Below are 26490 nucleotides of genomic sequence, written 5' to 3'. Positions count from 1 at the left end.
TCTCCCATCCACCTAATGCCGAGTGCATACTGCATTCAGCCAAGTTTAGGACGCGCAGGTCCGCCGTTGCGTGATCCGAGTTAGAAATACGCTTCCATGATTGTATGAAAGCCATACACCGAGAGGGAACGGCGCTCCTAAACACATACTTTCTACCGATTCTATTGTGGCTTTTAATGCGTGTTAATTCATTTTACATGCTACAGTAATGTGGTTTCTACATGTGTGTTTTCTCATGACAAACTATTATGGTCACTTAACAGAAATGCATTTTTTCTGGTACAACGTTTAATTTTGTTTTTTTTTTTTAATATTTATTTAATTTAGTTTAATTTAACACAATATCATACAGTTTCAATACATTTATACATATGGCAAACTTATAATTTTAGTTTCGCTGTGCCTCTCCAAAAACGAGACTGAGCTCTTGTGTTTGGAGAGGGACTTACACTCAAGGTTTATTGTTTTATTTGATTAACGGTATAATAGTTTTCTTTTCTAATATATTTTTTAAAGATTTACATGTGATGGGCATTAATTATTTTCGTAAGAATTTTGATATATATATATATATATATATAAATATATATAAATATATATATATATATATATATATATATATATATATATATATATATATATATATATATATATATATATATATATATATATATATATATATATATATATATATATATATATATATATATATATATATATATATATATATATATATATATATATATATATATATATATATATATATATATATATATATATATATATATATATATATATATATTATTTTTTATTTTTTTAAATTTCTTTAGCGAGTTATTGAAATATTTAATTCCTAAATATTTGAAGTTTTGCTGAAATTGTTTAGTATTGCATTTTGGAGTTGCACAATCATTTTGTAATCTCGAAGATAAACTTTTTTTTAATATATTTTAAGTCACCCTTAGAATATATATTTGGGACCTCCGGAACCATAGCCGAGCGTGCTGACCATTACACTACGAAGGCGGACTAATAACAGTGGCCTTTTTTGTGCTGTCGTTAAATAAATGATTAGACACGATTGTTTCTGAGAGTTGTAATGCAATGACGCAATTATGACCGCCTTCGTGAAGTATGCATGAAATAACCCTTGGTCGCCAGGCAGAGGGAAGTCCTCACCCTGTACGCGGAGGAAGTAGCGTCTTCCCGTTCCCCGTGTGGCGGTGCAGTGGTCGGTCGATACCGTCTGCGTTACGCCCTACTGCCTGGCACTTCACTAGGGCGGCGCGCCGGCAAACCCGATAGATTTTATCAACCCCTTTACTAAAAGTGTGTTTTCTGATCAAATTTTACCTTCGTTTTTATGAACATGATACGATGGAATATACAGATACTGCCTTTGCTGAGGGAATAAATGTACTTTTTTTTTTAAACTGTATGTATTATATTATTAGTATTACGATATTTTTTTGGAACGAATCTTCATTATTGGAGACTTTCTCAATACAATACTGATGTTGTCGTGGAAACATGATAGAATATTGGCAAATGTAACTTTTACAGTGTGATGCTGTTGGGTCTATTCTTCGCCCACTAAATAGATTTTTCTCTCGTGTAAGAAATAACTATCAAATATAAAAATATGTATGGTATTTCGTATACAAAAGTGAGATATTTCCAAATATGTATAAAAAAAATCATTACTCAACATCACTGTCATCATAGCATCTCAGTGCACTAGGACGTCGATGCATACTTTAGAATACTTAATATTATTTTTTACATCTCATCAAAGATGAAGAAGAATATGGAAGTCTGGGTATTTACGGGGCTGACGACCGTCATAGGCTGGTTTAAGTGATCACTTTACACACGTAATGTAAACCAGCCTATGACGGTCGTCAGCCCCGTAAATGCCCAGACTTCCATATTCTTCTTCATATTTGATGAGATGTCAAAAAATAATATGAAAAATACTATTATACTATTGGAGATAATCCAGATTTGTGATCAAGTATTTGGACACACTCAAAATGTTGTTAGAATAATGTAATTATAACTATTATAAATAGATTTGAATTAATTGATTCGACAGTCACTTAGTGGTAAAATCTATCCACTTTTGAATTCACTAAAATTAAAAATTGATAAATACATTTTCTTTATGTGGATTTATGAGTTACAGCGTATATCCTTCGATATTTCTATTCGATTATAAGATATTAACAATTCAAACGCGCCTGGTGCGTATTTTTCACCTAGAAAAATGATATATTATGTACACAAGCCTGGCGTGTTTATGGCACCCAGTGTGTTAATTCATTGATTACGTTTTCAATGAAATAAAGTATGATATTATACTAGCTATTATGCTAGATATTATACTATGATATTATTACTAGCGATTTAAAATTTTCATCTCATTTAACGAATGATTTATATGTTCGTGTGACTGTCAATTTATATTCGTTCCCATTTCAGACACGTGGCATTTACGAGCGAATAAAAATATTTTTGGTTCCTTAAAGTTCTAAAAACGCAACCGTAAATCCGAAACTATCAAAATACCTATGTAGGTACTTGCAAGGGCATTCACGGCAGTTATTTACAACAACATCGACCTAGAATAAGTGTCATTATGGCAATAATAAATATAATCTCTGTATCGTTCATATATTAAATAGCACCCAGTCAGGGATCCATAATGAATGAACTGGAAAAATATTAAATAAATAAATGCCCAGACTTCCATATTCTTCTTCATCTTTGATGAGATGTCAAAAAATAATATGAAAATAACTCCTGTAATTGGAGATAATCCAGATTTTGTGAACAAGTATTTGGACACACTCAAAATGTTGAAAAAATACTTTATGGAAAGATATTTGTGCTAGTTTTAGTTTTATTTTCTTATTTTTCTTCCTTTAAACATGCTTCTTACCTTATATGCCTATTTACTGTACCTTTTATTGCTTTATATTTTACATTTTGCCCTGTCTTTTCTTATTTGTTTTTCAGTCTTGTCAACCTTTATCCCATGTCCCAAAATGAGTAATGAAAATTACTCATCAGGGACATTATATATCGCTCACTCCTTTCAAGAACGTCATAAATCAAAAAACCTCAATTTTCAGTTGTGCATATTTTCGGAATGCCCAGAAAATGTACTATATCCCAGAAAAAGAGGCATATTTTTAACTTAATATTTACCCGCTACAGGGCAGAAAGTGTTGTTTTTGCATTTTGAAGAAAAGGTATTGTTTAATTATTTTTTTAAATAAACTTAATAGTTTTCAAATGGGAAAAAAACCTTCATGTTTTACCTAAAAAAATATGTTGCACAGTAAAAATTTCAGTAAGTGGCTTGATATTTATTTTTAATACATTGTATCATATTTTCAAACTTTAAAAAGGTTCTCCTGAAAAATCGAGTATTTTGATTTATGACGTTCTTGAAAGGAGTGAGCGATATCTGACTTATTTATGTATGTAATATGTTTAAAATAAATAAATGTCGACTCTGAACTTGACAATCATTATTTTAGAACTATATTTTGCTTATGTACACAACTAAAGAGATATTTGTTATACTACATAACTATATAAATAATCCAACATTATTATTGTGATATATAATAACTCCACGTTTTTCTGATGAAGATGCATTATTTACACTTCCACCGCTGAATCAGTTTTCTTCTCTGTAACGATATAGTTGTGGTCTATTTGTCTACTCAGATATCTTATCTACAAGTGTGTATATCATGTAGCAGATACAGACACGGTCCTTCAGTACCCAGTTAGATAAGATTGCGGTGGTTGGGAACCAAATTTCTTGACGGAAATTTAAAATATAGATAGGTACGTATGACATTGCGTGTACGCGTTTTTTATAATACAGAAATAGGACATTTATCACTAGATTCCAGTCTAACTGAAAAAATGAGCCTTTCTTAATCTTTCAATACAATATATCTCTAATTCAGTCCTTCATTTTTCCTATTTAATTCGATCATATACAATTGTTGATTTTTCACGTCAAAGGATCGAATTTTAACGACATTAACTCTGTTTTAAGCCTCCTTTTATCATCTCTAATTTTCGATTCTATAAATCAGTGTTGTCACCAGCACCTTGTTATGTCCTGCCAGTTTAGCTTCCATGAACATATTTATATTTTCAATCACTATGTTCAAAGCAGCATTTATGTATTCACTCTTCTCTCAATATATCTTCCTACTAGTCTATTCTTTGTAAGCATACTTTCTTTCCCAACACATATTAAAATAAACGATATTTTTCTTAGTTAGAAGAAACAAAAATCCACTTAATGATCTATAAACCCTGTACATAACAAGCAAGGTAAATAATAAATGAAATTCCCATCTGAAAAAAAGCATACTTTCTAAATCCAGAACAACCCCTGCAAAAATATAGCTACCAAATGTTACTTTGAATAAATATTTTTTAAATTTTTTTATTATTTTTATTTATATGATTGCACTTAAGGAATACAGTAATTATTAAAAAAAAATAGTCACTATTTGTCAATTTCTGTTACTGTGAATATATTTATTTTTATTTTACTTATTGTTGGGTAATATATATTCAAAATTAAATAAGGTTTATTGGATTGAATTCTACATTTATTTATGTATTTGTTAATTATTTGATAATGTCTTAATAAGACGAAACGCGTCACGTATTAACATATACATAAAAAATGTAAAATTCAATCCAATAAACCTTGTTTAATTTTGGATATATTACCCAACAATTTAATATGGAATTCTACCAACTGTCTGCAGTTACAATAAATATTGTATTTATATTGTTGAGTAATCCAGCGTTTCTCAAAACGTTTCGTTACACACGACCCGCCCTTGACCCTCAGCGATCGGACGATCGCCACTTGCCGGCCCATTACAGTTGCCGTGACAGATCGCCCAACAGCATCCATCTAGTATCAACCGCCACCTGTCTCGCACTAAGTCACACTTCGAGTCCCGATTGAAGTATCCCCATCTCGAATCTGGTCCATTCTCGAACAGCCCATTGAAGCGTGCCGGTAGTCTCTGTTTTACGCTCAGCGTAAACATAATACATATCCAAATGTCCGCCATTCAATCTTGCTTACGGATATTTCGAATTCTTTATTCATTCGGATTATTGTTGCATAGATTGGAATGTTTTCCCGGTTATTTACGAGCATTTTATCCCTTTCGTTCCCATAAAAAATTGTAGTAATACGTTTAAAGATAAAAATAAAACACTTCTATAAGACCACTGTTTTTTAGTTTATTAATGTAAACACGATTATTATTGAGAACTACAGATGTTCTCTAAACTAGTATTGTTACATAAATAAACTAAAAAAATGGTCTTGTAGGAGTGTTTTTTCTTTATATTTCATTGTTTTTTCATTATGCCAAATCAATAAATTATATATTGTGTAGTAAATTTCAATCAAATTTAGATTTCCCATCTTGAGAATTCTGATATTCTACAACATTTTTTTTTGCTTATTTGTTATTCGTTCTGACAGTCATGCAATTATGGATAACGTGGCTGACTGACACTATTCAGTTTCCTCTCACCTCCATTATACACTTATTGAAAACTCTGTTATAAAAAGTTTTATTTGATTCATTTAATGACTATGGAAAATGGAAGTTGGTTATAGAACTTTTTACTGCGTAAAATTCAAAGACAAAGGTATCGTTCATATACCGTATTTATTTTAACCTTTATATATGCATTATGATTAACATTCATTCATTTCACTCAAACCCTTATCCGCACCCTATGGTGCATAGGGCACTGCATCATATAAACGCAGTGTTATCTTGATCATTAACACATGAAGGAAAGGTGATCAGCCCTCCGCTTCAGGTACCAGTCCTGGGTTATGTTGAATAAATATTAAAGTGAAAAAATCACCTATATTTTTTTGACCCCCCCCCCTGGAAATCGAACCCGGGACCTGACCTATGGTAGCCGAGCGTGCTGCACTACGGAGGCGGACAACATTACTGATTAACATTACTTAAAAGATATTTAAAACATATGTTTATTTTTAACAGTAATATATAATTTTAAATTTGCAGTGACAATAACAATTTGGAATATTAATTTGTAACACGTGGATTGTTTCATAATCGGCAAGTAGACCACACATGAGACATGCAACTTGGTATGGCGTCGTTAAGTTTTAATGACTTTAAATTTGGTGTCGTTAACAATCGAGTGTAGTAAGTATTACGTTAGAATTATCGTGTGTTAGAATGCCAGTCACCATTACTGCTTGACCTGTCCTAAGGTTGTTTATTTAGGTCAGTGTTTCTTTAACTGTCGGTTCAAAGGTCCCTTGATATACGCCCCATGAGTGTATTTACGATATCTTTAAAAAAATTAAAACTTTAAGTACTTTTTAGCGCTGTTATCTCTTACAACATTTTGAGTGTGTCCAAATACTTGTTCACAAATTTGGATAATCTCCAATGATTAGTGAAGTTCTAGTGATTCAAGAACAAGGTTTCTAAACTGGTTCATATATAATATATATATAGAACTTCCAAAAATTTGAGTAGTGTGTTTGTCAATAATGGGTAGAATTGGTGAATGTTACACGTGTGTAAAGTGATAACTTAAACCAGCCTATGACGGTAGTCAGCCCCGTAAATGCCCAGACTTCCATATTCTTCTTCATCTTTGATGAGATGTCAAAAAACTGTTATCTCTTATTTACGACCAAAGGTGGGGGTGAAATCGACCGAATTTTCGACATTACTTTATTGTACACTTATTCCTCATGCCTTTTTATTTAATTCTGGGGCCAGGGCTATCCCCTTTTTCTCCAAAATATCCTTGTGACTCTTTTTTCAATAGTTGCTACAATCGCGCGGAACTTTTCACCCTTTCAGGATTATTCTTTTAAAACTTAAGATAGACGAATGATTTTTTGATGAATTAACCGCAAACCCTCTATTTAAGATGCTTTTACAGATAGGATTGTAAGGATAGGGAAGGTAAAATGTGAAAAAAATATCACCAACACCCAGGCCAATTGAAAATACGTATATCTTGAATTTATTTTGTGATAGTGGGAATCGAACCCACGACGCCAGTTTCGCAGTCGAGCGTCTACCCAACAACGTCACGGCGCCTGCTCAATCCAAAAATTCAATAGACTAACCACATACACTATGCGATGATGCGCGATGCCTCCTAAGCGCGAGGCCCAGTGCGGCTGTCCAAACTTAAAACACAATAAGGTAAAAAAAAGTAGTACGTTTTTTTGCATTTTTGGACTAAGTAGAATCTACTTAGTCCAAAAATGCAGAAAAAACGTACAACAAAAAAATGTCCCTTACTGTGTTTTGAGTTTGGACAGCCAAGTGCACCCATACCTATTGCACGCCCCCAAAGATAAGTTTGGCACCACCATGCCCTAGAATCCTCTAGCGTCCGCAAGGGGCCGATATTGCCCAATTTCAGAATCACTGGTTTCGGTGAAATGCATGCATAAGATTTTAACACCCGTTAATTGTTCAAATTGCACTGACACGACTAGAAATGGTTTGTGCCATCCGTTTGTTACCTCCCGTAACTATTTACAATTCTTTATTCCAATTATTTTTCTATAATATCTGACATTTTATGCTTACTTCTGCGGGAAGGGTAATTTTACCCTTTCTCTCGACTGGTGGTGTTCGGCGGGAAGGTAATTTTACCTTTTTACTCGATTCGTCGTAAATTGCGTGTAAGTTATTTTTACGCATGACTTTTGCGGCATCTTTTGATCTCATATCGGTGTATACAGTATGGTTAAATGTTATCACTTCTTTTCAGAGATGTTTATCTCTATTATGAGTGCGAATCCGCCCGCAGATAGTGTGTTTAAGTTTCTACTGTATTTACTTAATATCTCATTTGATTGCAACTACTTCTCGTTTTATTAAAGTTCCACAAAACTTCATTTGATTGACTTAGCTTTCGGGAAAAAAACATACCGTTTGTCCGATTTTTTTTAACCCTAGATAACTAAACATTCGTCCACTCGACGACGCCCTTCTCCGAAAAAGTCAAGTGCATTTACTTCCCTGCACCCCGCACCCGTCAGGCTTTGCTTACGGAATAGTGATTTATTGTTAAATGCCTCTTACATTAATTCCTAATAAACCAAACTTAAGTGTCATTTAACCAGTTACTATTTTTAATAAATACTTTTGATGAATTTCACGTTTTAATTGCGTAGTCCACCTGACGAATGTTAAGTTACTATGTATCTACAAATATAATTTAGTTTTATAGGGTTAAAGTTTTAAAATACCTGCTTGACTTTTTTTGAGCCAAGAAATGCATTTAAACCATAGCGGTTCACTGTGGCCCTGACGATATTAGCCCGTAAAAAATAACTATGAAAACACGTTTTTTTACGGAAATACAAACACTCACGGGTTCTCAAACGATTACGCCACATAAACCACTGCGCGCCGCGTCTTTTGTACCCAAAAATAACTTCGGTACGAAATCATATTTCGATTTTATTTTCGTCACTAGATTTTCTTATGGCTTAAGTATTCGGATATGACGAATATTTTAATGTAAACGCAAGTATCCGACACGTTTTATAGTGACCTTCATCCTTGATCATTCTTATGACCAATAGTTTTATTTATATTAGATCATTGTACCTACCGTGGATCTCAACAATACTTTTAGCCATGTTACCCACACACGTACGAATTATTTATTTATTTATATATTTATTTATTTCATCATATACCTACAAAATTACAAATTGTTATACAATAATGTTCCCTCACTGAATATTACCGTTCCGATGGCAATTGTATATTTATTTTCAAGTATTATTTTAAAATATAGTAATATACCGTAGAACGGGGCTACTTGAACTTTAATGTGTTACTTGAGCCCAGTACAAAAAAATATTTAGATCGTGGTATCGATCGAAGTATCGTGATAATAAGTGTCACCTGTCAGGGAAACAATGAATCATGTCGATACGTTCATTATTGTAGACCAAATACAGTTTTAATTTTTTTTTATACTGGGCCCAAGTAACACATCAATGTTCAAGTAGCCCCGTTCTACGGTACCTGTTTTCTGTTTTTATTAACAGAAATCTAACAAGTAATCATATTCATTAACATCGTCTAAAAAGTATGACATTCAGGCATCATCTTTCATCATGTTTAAAGTACCTAAATCATCGAAAATACACCTTGTTGTATCTGCAAAAATACTTGCTTTTAACTATACCTTTGACATCACTATGGACTTGCTACTTTTTCTTTTATGAAGCAGCACATTATTAGTGTCCGTTTCTGAAAATGTGGGGAAATGTTTTTTCACGGAACGCAACATAATAGTATATTCCCGCCAGCCTTGATGATAAATTACACTATTGTTGCGGTGCCCATTCAAATATGATTGTTGGCGAAAGCGAAAATGTGACGCGATGCCGAGTTTCCCGGCCCGTCTATTATTAATTGTGTACCTAGTCGCTAAATAAACGATATGCCCATAGTGCAATCGCGCTTGAACTTTGGCTGGAAGATAGTTCGATCGCAGCGAGCCAACTTTAGGGCGCCCACTTTACTAGATAATCTGATTTCCGGCACCCTGTTGCGAGGACTGTGGACTTAGGTCTGCGGTAGATAACTGAATAAATCATTAATTCATTATTGATTCTGTACCTAGTCGCTAAATAAACGATATGCCCATAGTGCAATCGCGCTTGAACTTTGGCTGGAAGATAGTTCGATCGCAGCGAGCCAACTTTAGGGCGCCAACTTTACTAGATAATCTGATTTCCGGCACCCTGTTGCGAGGACTGTGGGCTGAGGTATGCGGTAGATAACTTAATATATTATTTATTCATTATTAATTGTGTACCTAGTCGATAAATAACCGATATGCCCATAGTGCAATCGCGCTTGAACTTTGGCTGGAAGATAGTTCGATCGTTCCGAGCCAACTTTAGGCGCCCACTTTACTAATATGCGTAGATAATCTGATTTCCGGCACCCTGTTGCGATGACTTAGGTCTGCGGTAGATAACTGAATGGGACTTCAATATTATAAAGTATATATTTTTACGTATTATGTAAGTCCTTAAAATTCAAGGCACTTTTGGCTTCGTGCTATTACGTCTACGCAAAAAAACGGTCGGATTTGAAATGATGAATCATAATCATTTACTTCTGCGCTGTCCAAAAAACGACGATGTATTTTCGGTGTTGTCGTATTGGATTCATATTTAATTAATTACAAGCTGTACCCGGCCACGCGTTGCTGTGGCTCACTCTGGTTAAACGGAAAAGAATGAAATGAGAAAGCTCACAAGGGAAGCAATAAAAATATTTAAAAAAAACTATTAAACAACAATGTAATCAAAAACACTGAAAATTGACAGCAGATGTCAAGAAGCACGCTCTCTGACATGAACAATGTTCAGTATTGCGTTTATTAGTGTAAAATCCAACAGATGGCGCTGCCATGGCAGTAAAAAAAGCTATTAAAAAAATAAATCTTTTTACATATCGCTCACTCCTTTCAAGAACGTCATAAATCAAAAATCGTTAATTTCCAGTTGTGCATGTTTTCGGAATGCCCAGAAAATGTACTATATCCCAGCAAAAGCGGCATATTTTTAACTTCATATTTACCCGCTATAGGGCAGAAAGTGTTGTTTTTGCATTTTGAAGAAAAGGTATTGTTTAAGTATTTTTTTTAAATATACTAAATATTTTTCAAATGGAGAAAAAACATTCACGTTTTACCTAAAAAGATCTGTTGCACAGTAAAAAGTTCAATAAGTTGCTTGATATTCATTTTTAATACATTGTATTATATTGCTAAACTTTAAAAGCGTTCTACTGAAAAATCAAGTTTTTTGATTTATGACGTTCTTGAATGGAGTGAGCGATATATGCTATTCGAATGTAAAGATTTTTGTGTCAAGATTTCAACGCATTTCGGTGAATAACTTTAGAAGACTTAAGATTTTGAACGAACTAACACTTTATTTATTTTTATTTATATAAATACGTATATACCTACCTGTTTTATACAGATGTGAAAGAAAAATTATTAACAAAAGATTGATCAAAATGAAATAGATCTAGTTTTTTTTATGGATGTGTATCTAAGTGCGACTAGTAACAGAAATGTAAACTTGTTTACGTTGAAAATGGACTGATTCATAATTTTCCTTTACTCAATCCTAATTTCCAATGTCCTTTTTTGTTCCAGCCAAAAAGCAACAGAAAAACGGCAACCAGAGAGCGTCATCGGGAAGCGGAGGTAAGCCCAAGGCCAAGGAGGAGGAGGCCCCCTCCGCCATCAGCAACGGCCACTCGGGCTCCGAGCAGGGCTGCCACAAGAACGGGGACCGCAACGGCCACCACGACGCCAGCACCGGCGGTAAGCAGACCATTAGCGCGACGCCCTCGTACGCCGCGGCGGCCGCTAAATCCAAGCCAATCACCAAAGGTATCACTGTACCTGTCTCTGAATGTCTCTAGGCGTAGATTCTATTAGCGATTGAGACTCCTTAGAGCAGCATGTCTCGCTTGTGCAGTGGCTTTATGAATTAAAAAATATATATATTAAGTCCTCTACTTATGTGATTTAGACTCTATTTATAGATCTCTACTTATAGATTTTTTTTCTGCAGTGAGCTTATATATAGTTGAATTAAATATAGTTGAATTTAATAAAAACTATTTTTTACAACGTATAAATAAATTATCTGGTCAAATTATAAGCTTAAATAATACAAATGAAAATGATATTTTCTGGCGTTTCTCATGTGTGTGATTATAATCCAGGATTCGGACCTCACATAGTAATAAAAGAGTTTCTGCTTAGTAAAAAGCTTCTTTTCACTCACCAATAGATGTCTCTAGTGAAGTTTATGAATTATGTTACACGTGTGTAAAGTGATCACTTAAACCAGGCTATGACGGTCGTCAGCCCCGTAAATCCCCAGACTTCCATATTCTTCTTCATCTTTGATGAGATGTCAAAAAATAATACTATTTTTTACAATTAATTTACATCATATATATATTTACATCTTCTTACAGTAAACAAATCATTTATTTTTAATGTCCTTCAGACACTTTTTTTTATTCATACATTCAGGCATCTCATCATACATTTTCAAACCCTTATACATTAAACTTATGTGAATTTGTACTAACACGATAATTATTTTTTACTCAAATCGTTTTGTTTACATAAACTATTGTGTTTATAGGATAATGAGAGAGAAAGAGTGCATTGGCACATGCCTTGCACCCTTTCCCTCCACCTTGACTGGATGTGATTAACGCCCAGTATTTGTTAAGTCGCAAATTGAGCTTAAACACTCCTTTCAAGAACGTCATAAATTAAAAAACTGTATTTTTCAGGAGAAAATTTTTAATGTTTAAAAATATAATACAATATATTAAAAATAAATATCAAGCCACTTATTGAACTTTTTACTGTGCAACAGATCTTTTTAGGTAAAACCTGAAGGTTTTTTTCTCCATTTGAAAAATATTTAGTATATTTCAAAAAATTTCTTCAAAATGCAAAAACAACACTTTTTGCCCTGTAGCGGCTAAATATTAAGTTAAAAATATGCCTCTTTTACTGGGATAAAGTACACTTTCTGGGCATTCCGAAAACATGCACAACTGAAAATTGATGATTTTTCGATTTATGACGTTCTTGAAAGGAGTGAGCGATATGTACTATATCCTCTCATACTAGTGCATATTATTACATACCATATACAATTTTTTTGCAAAACCAAAACCTTTGGAACGAATTAATCACATGTAGAGGACTTACTGTATATAATAAATTGTTTCCAACATAATTGCTTCTATGTTTTATTATTTTTATGGACCTTTGACCTTCATGTCTTCAGTCTCTTCCATATACAACTAAATATAATTATACGGATTATATTTTTTGTTTTTAATATGCAATTTGTATTTTTTTAATGTCAACTAGTTTAAACATTGGTTTATAATGTATTTTTTTGGTAAAAATAACAGTAATTGCTTGGTAACTAATTTAAAATATCTGTCTTATTTAATTTATGTTTTGCTGTGAATAAGTATTTTAATGAAGTACACTTATCAAACTGTCTTCAACAGTATTTATCATGAAAATAATGCAGAGATGGGAAGGGCAAATGTTTTGGCATGGCCTTACCCCGCCCTCTCTACAAAAATTATATCAATATCACACAATAATAAAAATATGACTGTTTTTTGTTTTCAGTAGACACATCTTGCACCAATTCTTCAGATACATCCTCCACCATCAGTAGTCCCGAGGTTGCGACCGATTCTAGTTCTACTAATTCATCCTCAGATGTGTGCAAGCTAAATTCCAAAAATGCCTCCGCCGTTTGTCAGTCGTCGAGTAAAATTGAATCGGATGTCAGTCCAAAGCCGATCGCTCCGAGCAAGCCATCCGACTCTTGCCAAAAACCGGTTTCGAAGAAGAGTCCCGATAAACTTGCTGAAAATCCTGATCTACAAAAGGCCTTTGCCGAAACGTGCACACTTAAAGTTAAGCCTCCGGAAGATTCCAAAAAAAATGGCAAATCTCCAAATAGTAACGATATGAGTAATAAAACTATTACTACAACTTTAAGTAATTATATTAGTAAAGTAGTTACCAAGACTGCCTCCAGCGGGGAAAACCCTCAAAATGTTACCAAATCAGAAGAAAAGGATAGTAAGAAAGCTACCAAGGTAGTTGTGAACGGTGCCATTAATAAAGCCGCCGAGACTAATGGTAAAGTCTCGGGCAAGGCTGCTTCCGACGATGCGAGCGCTAGCGACGACGGCAAGACGGTCACCGAAGATGTCTGTCAGAAGTCCGACGTGTCCGACGGGGATAGCGGAATCGCGTCTTCATCGGCGGAGACGATAAGCGGATCCGAAACCTCGGCCAATACTAACGGAGAGGCGACGGGAGACGAAGACGGGGAAGACAAGAAAGGAGACCAGGAAGTTCTGTTCATCCAAGATGTTGGATTCACAGTTAAGATTGTCAGTCCAGGTGCACAGCCTTTCGATATCCAGGTAATGAGCCATTCTTATCTTGTGATAGTTTGCTCTATTGTGAAAACCCACTCTTCTTTTCTTCTCTGTGATAGTTTGCTCTATTGTGAAAAGCCACTCTTTATATCTTAATTACCGTTTTGTTCTCTAATTTTATTTTCTAATTTTTCTAATTTTATTATAGGTATCAAGCATGGAGTTGGTTCAAGAAATACATCAGCTGTTGATGGATCGCGAAGATACATGCCACAGAACATGCTTTTCCTTACAATTAGACGGCAATAACCTCGATAATTTTGCTGAAGTCAAAAATATTGAGGGATTAAAGGAAGGATCAGTTATTAAGGTAACCCATTTTAATGTCAAAATTATTTAAACCATATAAAGAGTCTATTACGAAGAAAACAATAATCTTTTTGATATACAGCATTAAAGGAAATTTTTAAAAATTTGGAAACATGCATAATAATGATCAATAGTAACAACTGGAGATTTTGTTAATATTTGTAGGTTGTCGAGGAACCTTACACAGTTCGCGAAGCTCGCATTCATGTGAGACACGTACGAGACTTGCTGAAGTCCTTGGATTCATCAGACGCATATACCGGCACGGAATGCAGCTCCTTGGCTTTTCTGAATGTGGTCACCCAAGGGGACATATTGGGTAGGAGTCTTATATGTTTGTGTATCAAAACTCGCATGAACCTCTACTATGACAACAATAGGAACACATTATCTGTGTGAATTTTTCACAGATTGTTTGAAAACTATTTTCAGTTAGAAATGTAAATTCCATCTGAGATGTGGACATTTGAAGTTTTCATCAAATGTGACATTTTTATTCATTCACCCTGCCTTTAGGAGGTGACAACAATACTAATGATAATTTTGATTTGCAAAGTGCTTTAAGTGTGTGATATTATACTTGAACAGCAAAAATACATAAATCTGATAAACAAAATTACAATGCCGCATGGATACGGTACGAAAATCAGTTATTATTTTTCTTGCGATTTCTACTTATTCAAATAATCTCTTACTGAAAGTTTATGTTTGACCTATATTTGAACCCCTCATGAAGTGTTTCTTTCCATATCAAAATAAGTCTATTATTTTCTAACATTTCTGCCTTTTATAAGTTTTTTTCTTCCTTGTAACTTGTATTGGGAACAAAGAAACATAAACTGTTTTTCTGAAATTCATTATTTTTTAATCTGGTTGATTTTGATATAGAAGGACACAATTATTGCTGTATACATTGTGTGGTATTGATTACCTAACGACGGCTTTAAGTAATCCCTTTTTTCTATCAGAAAAAAAGAAAACTCGCCCAGAAAGCGTGGATTGTACTCCTCCGGACTATATAATGCCAGGAAGTAAGGAAAGGCCCCTTTTACCCCTTCACCCTATCACAAAGGAAAGCAAAGGACCCCAGTGTTTGAAGGTATGAAATAATGACAATTGTATTTTTTTATTTTAGATTTTGTCATAGAAAGTCTCAGAATATTTTTCTTCTTCATAAAGTTGCAATAATAAAGTTTAATTGGATATTTATGCATGGTATAATACCTCCAAATTATATAAATTTGCAGTTACATCAAGGTATAAGAATCACAAAAATGATTTTACCAAAAAAAACCTAGTATCTTTACTAATTTACAATAAAATGTACACTCGTGATTGATGTGTTTCTGTGTGGGATTTTACGGCATCATCTATTTCGGATCATTTATTTTATAAATGATCTGTTATTTTCTAATAAAAATAACAGATCATTTAATTCATCTATGACTTCTGGAGACATTGCATTTATGCAGAGACATTCCACCATAATTAACTGGCATTTTTAAAATTATTATTAAACTTCCTGTTCTTACATATATTTATTTTTTTACACCAGGAATCGTAGATAAAGCAGATGCCCAGCCATTTTAATTTGGGAATTTATTATCCATTTTTGTTAAATGTGGTTAAGTAACAGTAAACGTTTTCAGGTGTTGACAACGTCTGGTTGGAATCCACCTCCCGGACCTCGCAAGATGAATGGGGATCTCCTGTACCTCCATGTGGTCACTATGGAGGACAGGCACTTCCACATCACGGCCTGCGCCAGGGGCTTCTATCTCAACCAGTAAGTGAGCCTTTCAGGTGCTAACCACTTTGGTGTCTTCCAAACAAAAATTTCTATTTGACTGTATTAACACATTTCAGACGGGTGTTTTTCTTTTTACGCCTGTGGATCGCTGGCGACGGTATTTGATAATTGTATACATATAGTTTAGACCTTAACAAAGAGATTGATATAAAATATTCACATAAAAACATTAAATAAATCCTTCTTTTCCGACTTTGAAATTAGGCTGGTGCAGAAGGTAAAAATACACTTCCCGTCCTTAAGCATCTATCGACCAAACGGTAAAAATACCTTTCCCGTCCTTAGTGTGTTAACACATTGTTATCGAGCGGTTTTTTCGTCAACTCTGACCCTTATTATACTCAGCCAATCTGCCACCCGTGCAACTGGTTATCAAAAACAAAAAGTAGCCATCTTGTGAATTCATCCTTACTTTCACTGCAGTAAGAGCTCCTTAACTAATTCCCAGTCTAGCCCGAGCATGACTCAGGCAAAAAGTTTGTACTGCGTTGACAATCCCGAGCGCTGCTCAGGCAAATTTTGTCGGTAGTGATTTGTCCGAGTCAAATATATTGATGAATTATATTTTATTTACAAATCCGAGCGGTATTCGGGCAGTCTTGTATCGACTTGTTGATGACAATTTCATACAGTGACTAATTTTCTCACCGAAATTAAACTGTTAAGTGGTTAATTATAAATTTATAGAATTGCGATTTGAAAATATTTCAAATTCCATTATTTTGTAGGTCGACAGAGGAGACTTTTAACCCCAAGCCGGCCAACCCGTGGCATCTGAGCCACTCGCTTATGGACCTGCTGTCGTCCATCTCGGCCACGTTTAAGCGCTCCTTCGGGGCCGTGCAGCGCCGCCGCACGCAGAAGCATCCCTTCGAGCGAGTGGCCACGCCCTACCAGCTCTACTCCTGGGTGGCGCCCAACATCGAACACACCGTGGACGCCATCAGGGCTGAAGACAGTAAACAACCTGATTTAACCGCTTGTACACAGATGAACAAATTTCAATTTACTCACATGAATCTGGCTACACAATATGAGATCTACATTGCATTCATAAACCTAAACTAACTAACTAACCATCACGCTGCTTCTCTGCAGGGGTAGGCAGAGAGACTCGAACGCCACACCACTCTGTCTTTGCAAACATTCTTTGCCTCTTCTACATTCATGCATCTCCTCATACATACCCGAGGTTACGACTCCTGACCCGGCCGCTTTCAAGTATTTGACATACCTGATTGAGCCAAGTTTTCCTCGGTCTTCCTCTGCTTCTTTTTCCAACTACATTCGCCTTATAAATTTGTTTAACCATTCTTTCTTCACTCATACGTTCCACATGTCCAAACCATCTCAACACACCTTTCTTAATTTTATCGATAATGCTTATCTCAGCCTTACATTCTTTCCTTATTTCATCATTCGAACATCTATCAAACATCGTTTTGCCACACATTTGTCTGAGGGATTGCATTTCGACTGCATTCAGTCTGCTTTCATCCTTCTTTTGCCAACTCCATGTTTCGCTTCCATACATAAGGGTTGGAACTGTGTACTGCCAGTTTAGCTTTCGCTGATAGATTTTTATTTGCTAAAACTAATTTTAATGCACCATTCTCTGTTCTCAGCATTCACTTTCCTTTCTATGTCTATCAATCTTTCCATCCCTAGAAAACATACTACCCAAATATACGAAATCATCTACCTGTTCCAAAATCTCCCCAATTACCAATATTTCACACTCAGATCTACATTCATCTCTTTCAAAAACCATGATTTTGGATTTGCTAAAATTCATCAATAAATCACTTTCCTTGCACACATTATACACTTTTCATAAACCTAGCTGGATCAAACAGGGGGTTTGAAATCCCCCATATATGAATTGTATTAATTTCATGACTTTAGTATTAAAAGAGCTACTTACTCCATATTATTTATAATCTTAAAAATAATATCGAAGAAATTTTGCCCTTTTTTATAATTTTAAATTGTTACATATTTCAAAATATTGTTTTTGATAAAAAAAACCCATTTAGTCAATATCGCAAGTTCTACATATATAGGTCAGGACGTAAATTTTTTGTCTGTAGTGACATGTTATTTCTTCCACTCTAATAAATGTGGTATTACCGCAAGCAGAGAGTGAGACAATCAGATTACTTTAGTTGTTGACGCCCGACTGCGCGCTGGAAAGGACGTGGAATCTGTAACTCTTGAGATACGAGTTACGTAATACGATTTCCATACAAATATGAACAGAGGTCTTTTGGTACCCCGCTTCGGATCTCTTGTAAGTTTTAGATGATCAGTACGGGAAAGGTTAAGCCACGCCCATAATATGGCCATTGTGGACAGCTTTATTCTTATGTGTTGGCAATGATTTATCCTTCTTACTTTATTGATGATTTAATTTTTTTTGTAGACTTTTCATCAAAGTTGGGATACGAAGAGCACATTCCCGGACAAACGAGGGATTGGAACGAAGAACTACAGACAACTAGGGAACTTCCTCGCAAGAATCTTCCGGAACGGCTACTACGAGAGCGTGCCATTTTCAAGGTATTTGTCTAATGTACATCATAGTGAAATACAATGATTTAATAATTTTAATAGGAGAAATTCAGACTTTTTCAGTTTGTAATTTAGCTACAAACAAATAGACTATAAATCCGAGATTTTTTTCTAGGAAATGAAGTTTGTAAGTTTGGTGCCCTTCTGCAAAATTAACTCATTTTAAGATTTTTGTGGCTAATAAGCCACAAAAAATCCTAAAATGAGTTAATTTTGATGGTTAACCCGCAATAGCGGGTTGGCCATGTAACGTAACATGTAACGTTCGTAACGTAACATGTTACGTTGTAACGTAACATGTTGCGAGCATTCATATAGTCAGTGCAGCGTTCCGAGTGCTCCATCCGATGTCGGATGCTCGCGGCGAATGACGTTGCGTTACGATGAAATGCTTCGGTCAGTCCCTACCATAAGATTATCTTAAACTGATGGTAATCAGATGATACCATCAGGTCAATGGAATTGCGCCGTAGTAATGAAATATATTTTTGGTCAGGTTCACAGTGACTTTGTAGCGGCCGCTACTCGGGGCGCGATGGCCGTGGTGGACGGGAACGTTATGGCCATCAACCCTGGCGAGGAGGCCAAGATGCAGATGTTCATCTGGAACAACATCTTCTTTTCACTCGGCTTCGACGTGCGCGACCACTACAAGGAGCTGGGCGGCGATGCGGCTGCCTTCGTTGCACCCGTAAGCTCATTATTATTTTTTAGTTTAATTTTTAATTTAAGTTTTACTTAGTAGATATCACTACTTCTTAAAATCTATTGTGACACGTGTTTCGATGCATTCCGCATCATATTCAAACACTGTATGTGTAGCGAAGTCTCAATTTTAGAATTGTGTTCTCCGGACGTTGATGGTTGAAGAAGGTGTAGGAGTTGTTTCTTATTTTCATTTATTTTTTATTTTTTATTTCTTATCAGTGTGAACATAGAGACAATAGGGGGGAAAAGAAATAGTGGTACATATTTCCTAAATAAAACTTAAATTAAATATAGAAAGATTTTACCACAAAGTGACTGCCAAATCAATTAATGAAACAAGTTTCATACTTCATAGCCAAATTTTGAGTACACTAATAACTTACTTTGTTTTTTTTTTCTTGTTAGTTTGCAATCACCCGTTGATGAAAACATCTGTGGTTTTTGAAACTAGTCGTTTGTAATGAAATAAAACTCAATGAGTGGTATTATACAATTATTTTATTTTTAAAATAATACACATGTAACATACACCATTTTACCCATAATTGATAATAACATTACTCAAATATCGGAAGATGTATATATATCCATGAACTGATACCTTCTTTCAAATGTGAGTTCTCGGCGCCATCTATGGATGAGTTTAGTTAGTTTTTTTCTCTCTGGCTATCCCTGCGGAGAAGCTGAGTGATGGTTAATTAGTTAGTTAGTATTTAATTTTTTGTTTCGGCATTAACTTTGTGGTAAGCCATGTTACAATGATTAAAGAAACACTTGTTTTTATACCATTTGAGTTTTATTAAAGACTACTAGTTTGGGAAGCTAAACTTCCATCGTCAGGTCTGAATAATAACATTATAGTGTTTCTTTAATCATTGTAGTTAGTTGTTCTTCTTCTTTCTGTGCCACTTGTAACGAAGATCGGCGATCATCATGGCTATCTTCACTTTAGGTGCTGCAGCTCGGAACAGAGATTTGGTGCTTCTGCCAAATCATTGTCGTAGGTTTTTCAGCCATGATGTCCTTCGGCGTCCTTGAGTTCTTCGCCCCTCATTCTTTCTTTGTATGATTAGGTGGAGAAGACGATATTTTTCATTTCTCATGACGTGTCCGAAGTACATCAGCTTTCTCTGCTTGTAGATAGTTAGTAATGTTATAGTTCTGAGATGGTGAGATGGTGTGGGTGAATGTTGTGTTTGCGTTGCAGAGGAATGACCTGCAGGGTGTGCGGGTGTACAGCGCCGTGGACCTGGAGGGGCTGTACACTCTGGGCACCGTGGTCATCGACTACAGGGGCTTCCGCGTCACGGCGCAGTCCATCATCCCCGGCATCCTGGAGAAGGAGCAGGAGCAGAGCGTCATCTACGGCAGCATCGACTTTGGCAAGACCGTCCTTACGCATCCCAAGTACATGGAACTGGTAACTTGACTTGTCACAACTACCTTTTTTTTTTTTTTTTTTTTTTTTTTTTTTTTTTTTTTTTATTGGAAGGAAGAACAACAGTTACAATATATGATACATACAGAATACAAAAAATAAAATCATGAGTACCAATTATAGTTCTTCACAACTATACATAAGAGAGGTCTATATAAAGGAAGAGACATGAGACAAGGATGGGATAAAGAGAAAAGGAGATGGCAGTGATAGGAAAGAAAGAAAAGGAAAGGACAGGGAATAGAATTACTTTTTTAGGTTTATAAGATTTCGAACAATTTAGCTTTAAATTTTAAAAGATTGGAGTAGAACATATCAAGGTCGGTACAACATTCATTAAATTTTCCACAACTTCGATAAATAAAGGAATTTTTTGTATAGTTCTTTGTTGGTGCTGGATTATAAAAGGTATGACTATGCCTATTGATTCTAATTGGACAGTGAAAAGGTATCTGCGCAAGAAGATAAGGGCTCTCAGTCATATTATTTACAACTTTATACAAAAAACATAAATCTGATATATTCCTACGTTTACTAAGTGAAGATAATTTATGGAAGGCTAAAGATTCTTCATAAGAGTTGAAACTTAAATGAAGCTTACCATCCATCATTTTTAGAAATTTATTTTGAATACGATCAAGTTGAGCTATATATATAGCGTACTGAGGGTTCCAAACGACTGAGGCGAATTCGAGGTGACTACGAACATAAGCGTTATATAAAGTTACAAGAGATGATGTATTTTTAAATGGTTTAGTGGTTCGAAAAATAAAACCTAAGTTTCTGTAGGCCTTATTAACGCAGGCTGCAATATGTGAAGAAAACAAAAGTTTCTCGTCCATTATGACACCAAGGTCTCTTAATTCAGTTTTCCTGGTCAGCCGACTATTGTTAATTTCATAATCAAACATAATTTTATTTTTTTTCCTTGTGAACGTAATGCTAAAACATTTATTGACATTCAGAAAAAGCTGATTAAGATTACAATAAGACACTAGATTATCGAGATCGTTTTGCAACATTGAACAATCGTCTAAAGACTTGACTCGTATAAATAATTTGGTATCGTCAGCAAACATGAGAAAATTTTGATTGATATATTTGTTAATATCGTTTATGTATATTAAAAATAATAATGGGCCCAGGTGGGATCCTTGGGGAACCCCAGAAGGAATCATAATGTAATTAGAAGTAAATCCTAGAACCGCTACCGCTTGGCTTCTATTTTCAACATAAGAAATGAGCCATCTAAGAAGATCACCATGAATACCCATTTCGCGAATCTTACGAATCAAGACATTGTGATTTATTTTGTCGAAGGCCTTGGCAAAATCAGTATATATGGCGTCCACCTGGTAGCCCTCTTCCATGGCCGATAGTATGAAATGATTGAACTCAAGCAAATTTGACTCAATCGACCTGCCTCTTAAGAATCCGTGTTGGTTCAATATAATGTCATTTCTTATTACTGGGTTGATTTTATCCGTGACAATTTTTTCCATAGTTTTTCCAAAAAGTGGAAGTTTGGATATCGGTCTATAATTACTGATATCGGATCGGTCACCACCTTTGTGGATAGGAGTAATGAGTGCTCTCTTCCACACGGAGGGAAAACATCCCTCTCTAAAAGATTGTGTATACAACTTGGAGAGCGGAATGGAAAGTTCCACAGCACAATGTTTAATAAGCAAAGGGTGAATACTGTCTGAACCAGGACCCTTATTGACATCAATATTACTAAGGTATTTAAGGACAGTAGGTCGATCAAAGTCAATTATATTCAATGAAGTGCTTGTTTCGTTATCATTAGTTTGAGGAGGCGCCATACATGATGTACTGCCAGAAGAGTCAGGTACAAAAACGGACTTAAAATAATCGTTAAATTGATTTGATATGGATAAACCGTCACAGGAAGATACATTGTTTAAATGCATTGACGACGGTAGATTAGAGTTGTTACATCTTTTGTATTTAGAAAATGACCACAAAATTTTTGGGTTTGTTTTCAAGGTTTCTTCCACACTTTCAATATATTTTTCGTAACATATTTTATGAACGGTTTTTTGACGAGATCTTAAGAGGGAAAAAGTTTGAAAATCTTCAACTTGTTTAAATTTCTTCCATTTTTTATGGAATTTAGATTTTTCTTTCAATATCTTTATTAGGGCTTTGCTATACCAAGGGGGGTATTGATTAGGGCTAAAAACTATTTTTTTAGGGACACGTAATTCAATTATATTATAAATAATGTTATAGAATTTATCCGTAGAATCATTTACGTTCATATCATGGAATTCAAGATCCCAATTTACTTGAGCGAGGTCCTCTTTCATTTTGGAATAATCAGCCTTGTGGAATAGCTGGACTTCTCTTGCGTTTGGCTTCAGACATCTTGTGGGATTCAAGAATGAAAGTTGAAAGTCAATTATTAGAGATTTGTGGTGGCTGTCTTCGGGAACAATCGGATGCGTGCAATGAGATGTAAGGCAGTGGATAAAATTAGTCATAACGAGATCTAAAATCCTATTAAGTCTGTTGCGTTCATTATTAAATTGTAGTAAACCGTGTAAAGCTAAGAATTCCACAAGTAGTCTACTAGTATCCGAATCATAATTTGTAGGTGAGAGTGAATTACTACCCTCATCCAAAATCCAGTCAATTTTAGGTAGGTTATAGTCACCTAGCAAAAGAAGAATATCATAAGGTTTGTCAGAAAGTGCAGTTTCTACACTGTTGAGATGCGCTACAAGACTTGAGGTATAATTACGTCCCTGAGGGTGATATGAACAGCAAATGTGGATTTTTTTATTGGAGTTAATATCAAATGAAACCCAAATATCTTCAGCTGCGGAATTCCAGACAACGTTTGATGTTGCGTTGAGTCTATTGTGAGTTGCGATTAGAACACCACCACCAAGTTTACAATTAAGATTAGCGTAGTCACGATCTCTTCTAAATACACAATATCTTGAATCAAAGAGTTCGCTATTATGAATACCATCCAATAACCAAGTTTCCGTGAAACATATAACATCATAATCACTATTCAAAATATTTAGTTGGCATTCGTGAGTTTTCCCTCGAAGCCCGCGTGAATTTTGATAGTAAATTTTTAGGTCACTCGCGCCTGTGAAGAAAAGCAAGGTAAATACAAAACAATAATATACGCAAAGTCGATGAAATCTTTGACGCTGGAAATGTAAAATATTGATGAATTAGGTGAGTAATTCCATTTTGACTCTATATCAAAACAGAATAACTTTACAGAAATAAATTTAGTTATGAAAAGAATGAGACTGAGCACCCAAATTAACATTAAAATAAGTGTAATGGTAAAAAGTAAATGGGTTGCAGGGTGTAAGAAAGGGAAGCTTGTGTGAGAGGGAAGGAAGTGTATAGGATAGATAGGAATTTGCAATGCTATTACAATAATTGAGGCGAATAGTAATACATAATAAAAAGCTATTAAAAAGAAATACAGAAATTTAGTGATCACGAAATATTTTTTTAATTTCGTCTTCGGAAGATATTTTAAAAAATGGAGAAGTGTCGTTCTTTCTTGCAAATACTTCACCATTTTTTTCCCAAATATACTTAAAATTTGCTTTTTGAGCTGCATCCCTGCACCTCCTCAACAACTGTTTATTGAAGAGGGTAAGATGATTATTTATATAAATTTTGCCAGAACCTGGGAGCCCCAGTTCGGCGTAAGATAGGCCCTTTTTTTTACGGCTCGAAGTGACCAGTTGATATTTCGTTTTCGATTCTTTAATTCTAACGATCAAGTTTTTAGGCTTACTTGAGGGTTGGAATTTTCTCACTCGGTGTGAAGACTCAATATCAGAAGCTTTGACTTCAATATTTAATGCGCCGCATATTTTAAATGCGATTTCCATCGGATCCTCTTTGGTTGATTCTGGAAACCCGGATATTTCTATATTGTTAGAACGCAGAAATTGTTCCCGACGATTCTCATCCCGTTCTATACGTGATAATCTGGCGTCACATCTTTCTTCAACGTGGGCCAATCTTGCTTTAAGTTCTTGGTTTTCAAACTCGACGGCTGAGATTCTATCGCTGACTTCCGTTACCTTCGTTAGGATATCCATATACATTTGTTGAAAGATATTAATTTTGTTTAAAATGTCTTCCCTATTTCTCTCCGCCATCTCGGCCATCTTCTGGACTTCCAATTGGAGGACAGATATAGCGTTGCTTATCTCAGCCGATAATGGCTGCGGAGACTGAGGAGCTGAGGATGCTGGAGAGCCTTTTTCTGAGATCTTTAATTTAGAAATTTTGGGTGGCATTTTAATTTTCAATTTGCTTGCGAGTATTTATTTATTTAATTACGAATATATATATATTTTTTAAATTTCTTATTTACAATTGTATGTCAAATCCTTGAAAGCAGTTAGGTTAAGAGTGGAAATAATCGGCGGGTATGTATGAGGAGATGAATGAACGTAGAAGAGGCGAATACTGTTCGCAAAGACAGAGTGGCGCGGCGTTCTATTATCTCTGCCTACTCCTGCGTGAAGCGGCGTGATGGTTAGATAGTAAAAAAGATGCTAGCTGTCAAACTCGGTATTGCTGCCATCTGTAGTCGGCTAGTCCAAGCTAACTGTAACCCTCGTAACTATAGACATTTCACTTTATACTAGTGACCTCTGTATGTAAGTAGAGAAAGCACTTATCTGTCAATTTAATGTCCGTAATAATAACAGTATTTTAAAAACAGTTTTTTACCGTTGATAAAGGTTCCTTCCTTTTACTAACACTTGCACTTAAGAATCACACATAGCCGTCACGAAATATTCACACGTTTGATCGTTTTGTTCTAATTAAATGATGGGGAAACATAAACTTTACACAGGTATTTATTTGCTACTTATCCAATAATTGTCACAATTATATTTGAATAACAGAACTTTACAGAACCTTATATCACTACTAATATATCGGTAGTGTAAAGGCAAAGGGGTATATCTGTCTCAAACCAAATTTTACAGGAGAGCAAAAACAAACTTGTGAAATTAAATAAATCATTTGTTTATGTATTTTTATATGTGCATATCTTAATAAAACTTAATAAGTATTCCAACTACAGCTAAATCCTTTTGCCAGATTATGGAATACACTATTTTGAACATATTGTGGAACAAACATAGAAAATGAAAAATTCGACAGAAATACCCCTTTGCCATTACACTAGTGATATATTGCAAGGAAACGTTACTCATTTTCCGTGGTGATAGCAACCATTTTCCAATATCATGTATCATTGACACAAATTAAAGGTTTGCGTTTGCAAAATGTCTGTCAATGATACTAAAGATCCCAAAAAGTAATAGAGTTCCTTTTATTATGTAAAATGAGTTTTTTTTAATCATTTTAAACATTGTTGTTATCGGGCGGTTTTTTCATCAACCCTGACCCTAATCAGTATACTAATTAGGATCATATACTAATCACAAGTAACCGCAGACTCAATTCCAATCTGTACAATGGTTTTTGGT

The 26490-nt window shown here is 34.9% G+C and overlaps 2 protein-coding genes across 5 annotated transcripts in view; one reads left to right on the top strand and one right to left on the bottom strand.

Moving 5' to 3' along the window:
• clu (clustered mitochondria protein homolog) overlaps positions 1-26490 on the top strand; it is a 79671-nt gene that overhangs the window by 37127 nt on the left and 16054 nt on the right. Inside the window, exons 2-11 of one of the 4 annotated variants that reach the window (XM_088274126.1) lie at positions 11281-11451; positions 13312-14120; positions 14284-14445; positions 14610-14763; positions 15413-15543; positions 16094-16230; positions 16983-17212; positions 18677-18813; positions 19322-19516; positions 20741-20953. In XM_088274126.1, coding sequence (XP_088130252.1) covers positions 11281-11451; positions 13312-14120; positions 14284-14445; positions 14610-14763; positions 15413-15543; positions 16094-16230; positions 16983-17212; positions 18677-18813; positions 19322-19516; positions 20741-20953 — 2339 coding nt within the window. Of the gene's footprint in view, positions 1-11280; positions 11521-13308; positions 14121-14283; positions 14446-14609; positions 14764-15412; positions 15544-16093; positions 16231-16982; positions 17213-18676; positions 18814-19321; positions 19517-20740; positions 20954-26490 lie in introns of all 4 variants that reach the window. The other 3 variants (XM_088274125.1, XM_088274124.1, XM_088274121.1) reach the window with 3 other exon arrangements.
• LOC148300908 (uncharacterized) lies at positions 22682-25544 on the bottom strand. The gene has a single exon (XM_088274131.1). The coding sequence runs from the start codon at positions 25279-25281 to the stop codon at positions 24457-24459; it is 825 nt and encodes a 274-aa protein (XP_088130257.1). The 5' UTR covers positions 25282-25544; the 3' UTR covers positions 22682-24456.

The sequence above is a fragment of the Brachycentrus maculatus genome, unplaced genomic scaffold (assembly GCF_059751285.1).
Source record: "Brachycentrus maculatus isolate JH-2025_06_01 unplaced genomic scaffold, ASM5975128v1 h1tg000635l, whole genome shotgun sequence".
Classification (NCBI taxonomy): Eukaryota; Metazoa; Arthropoda; class Insecta; order Trichoptera; family Brachycentridae; genus Brachycentrus; species Brachycentrus maculatus.
The sequence above is the reverse complement of the archived record's forward strand: the minus strand, read 5'-3'. Positions and strand labels throughout refer to the sequence as shown.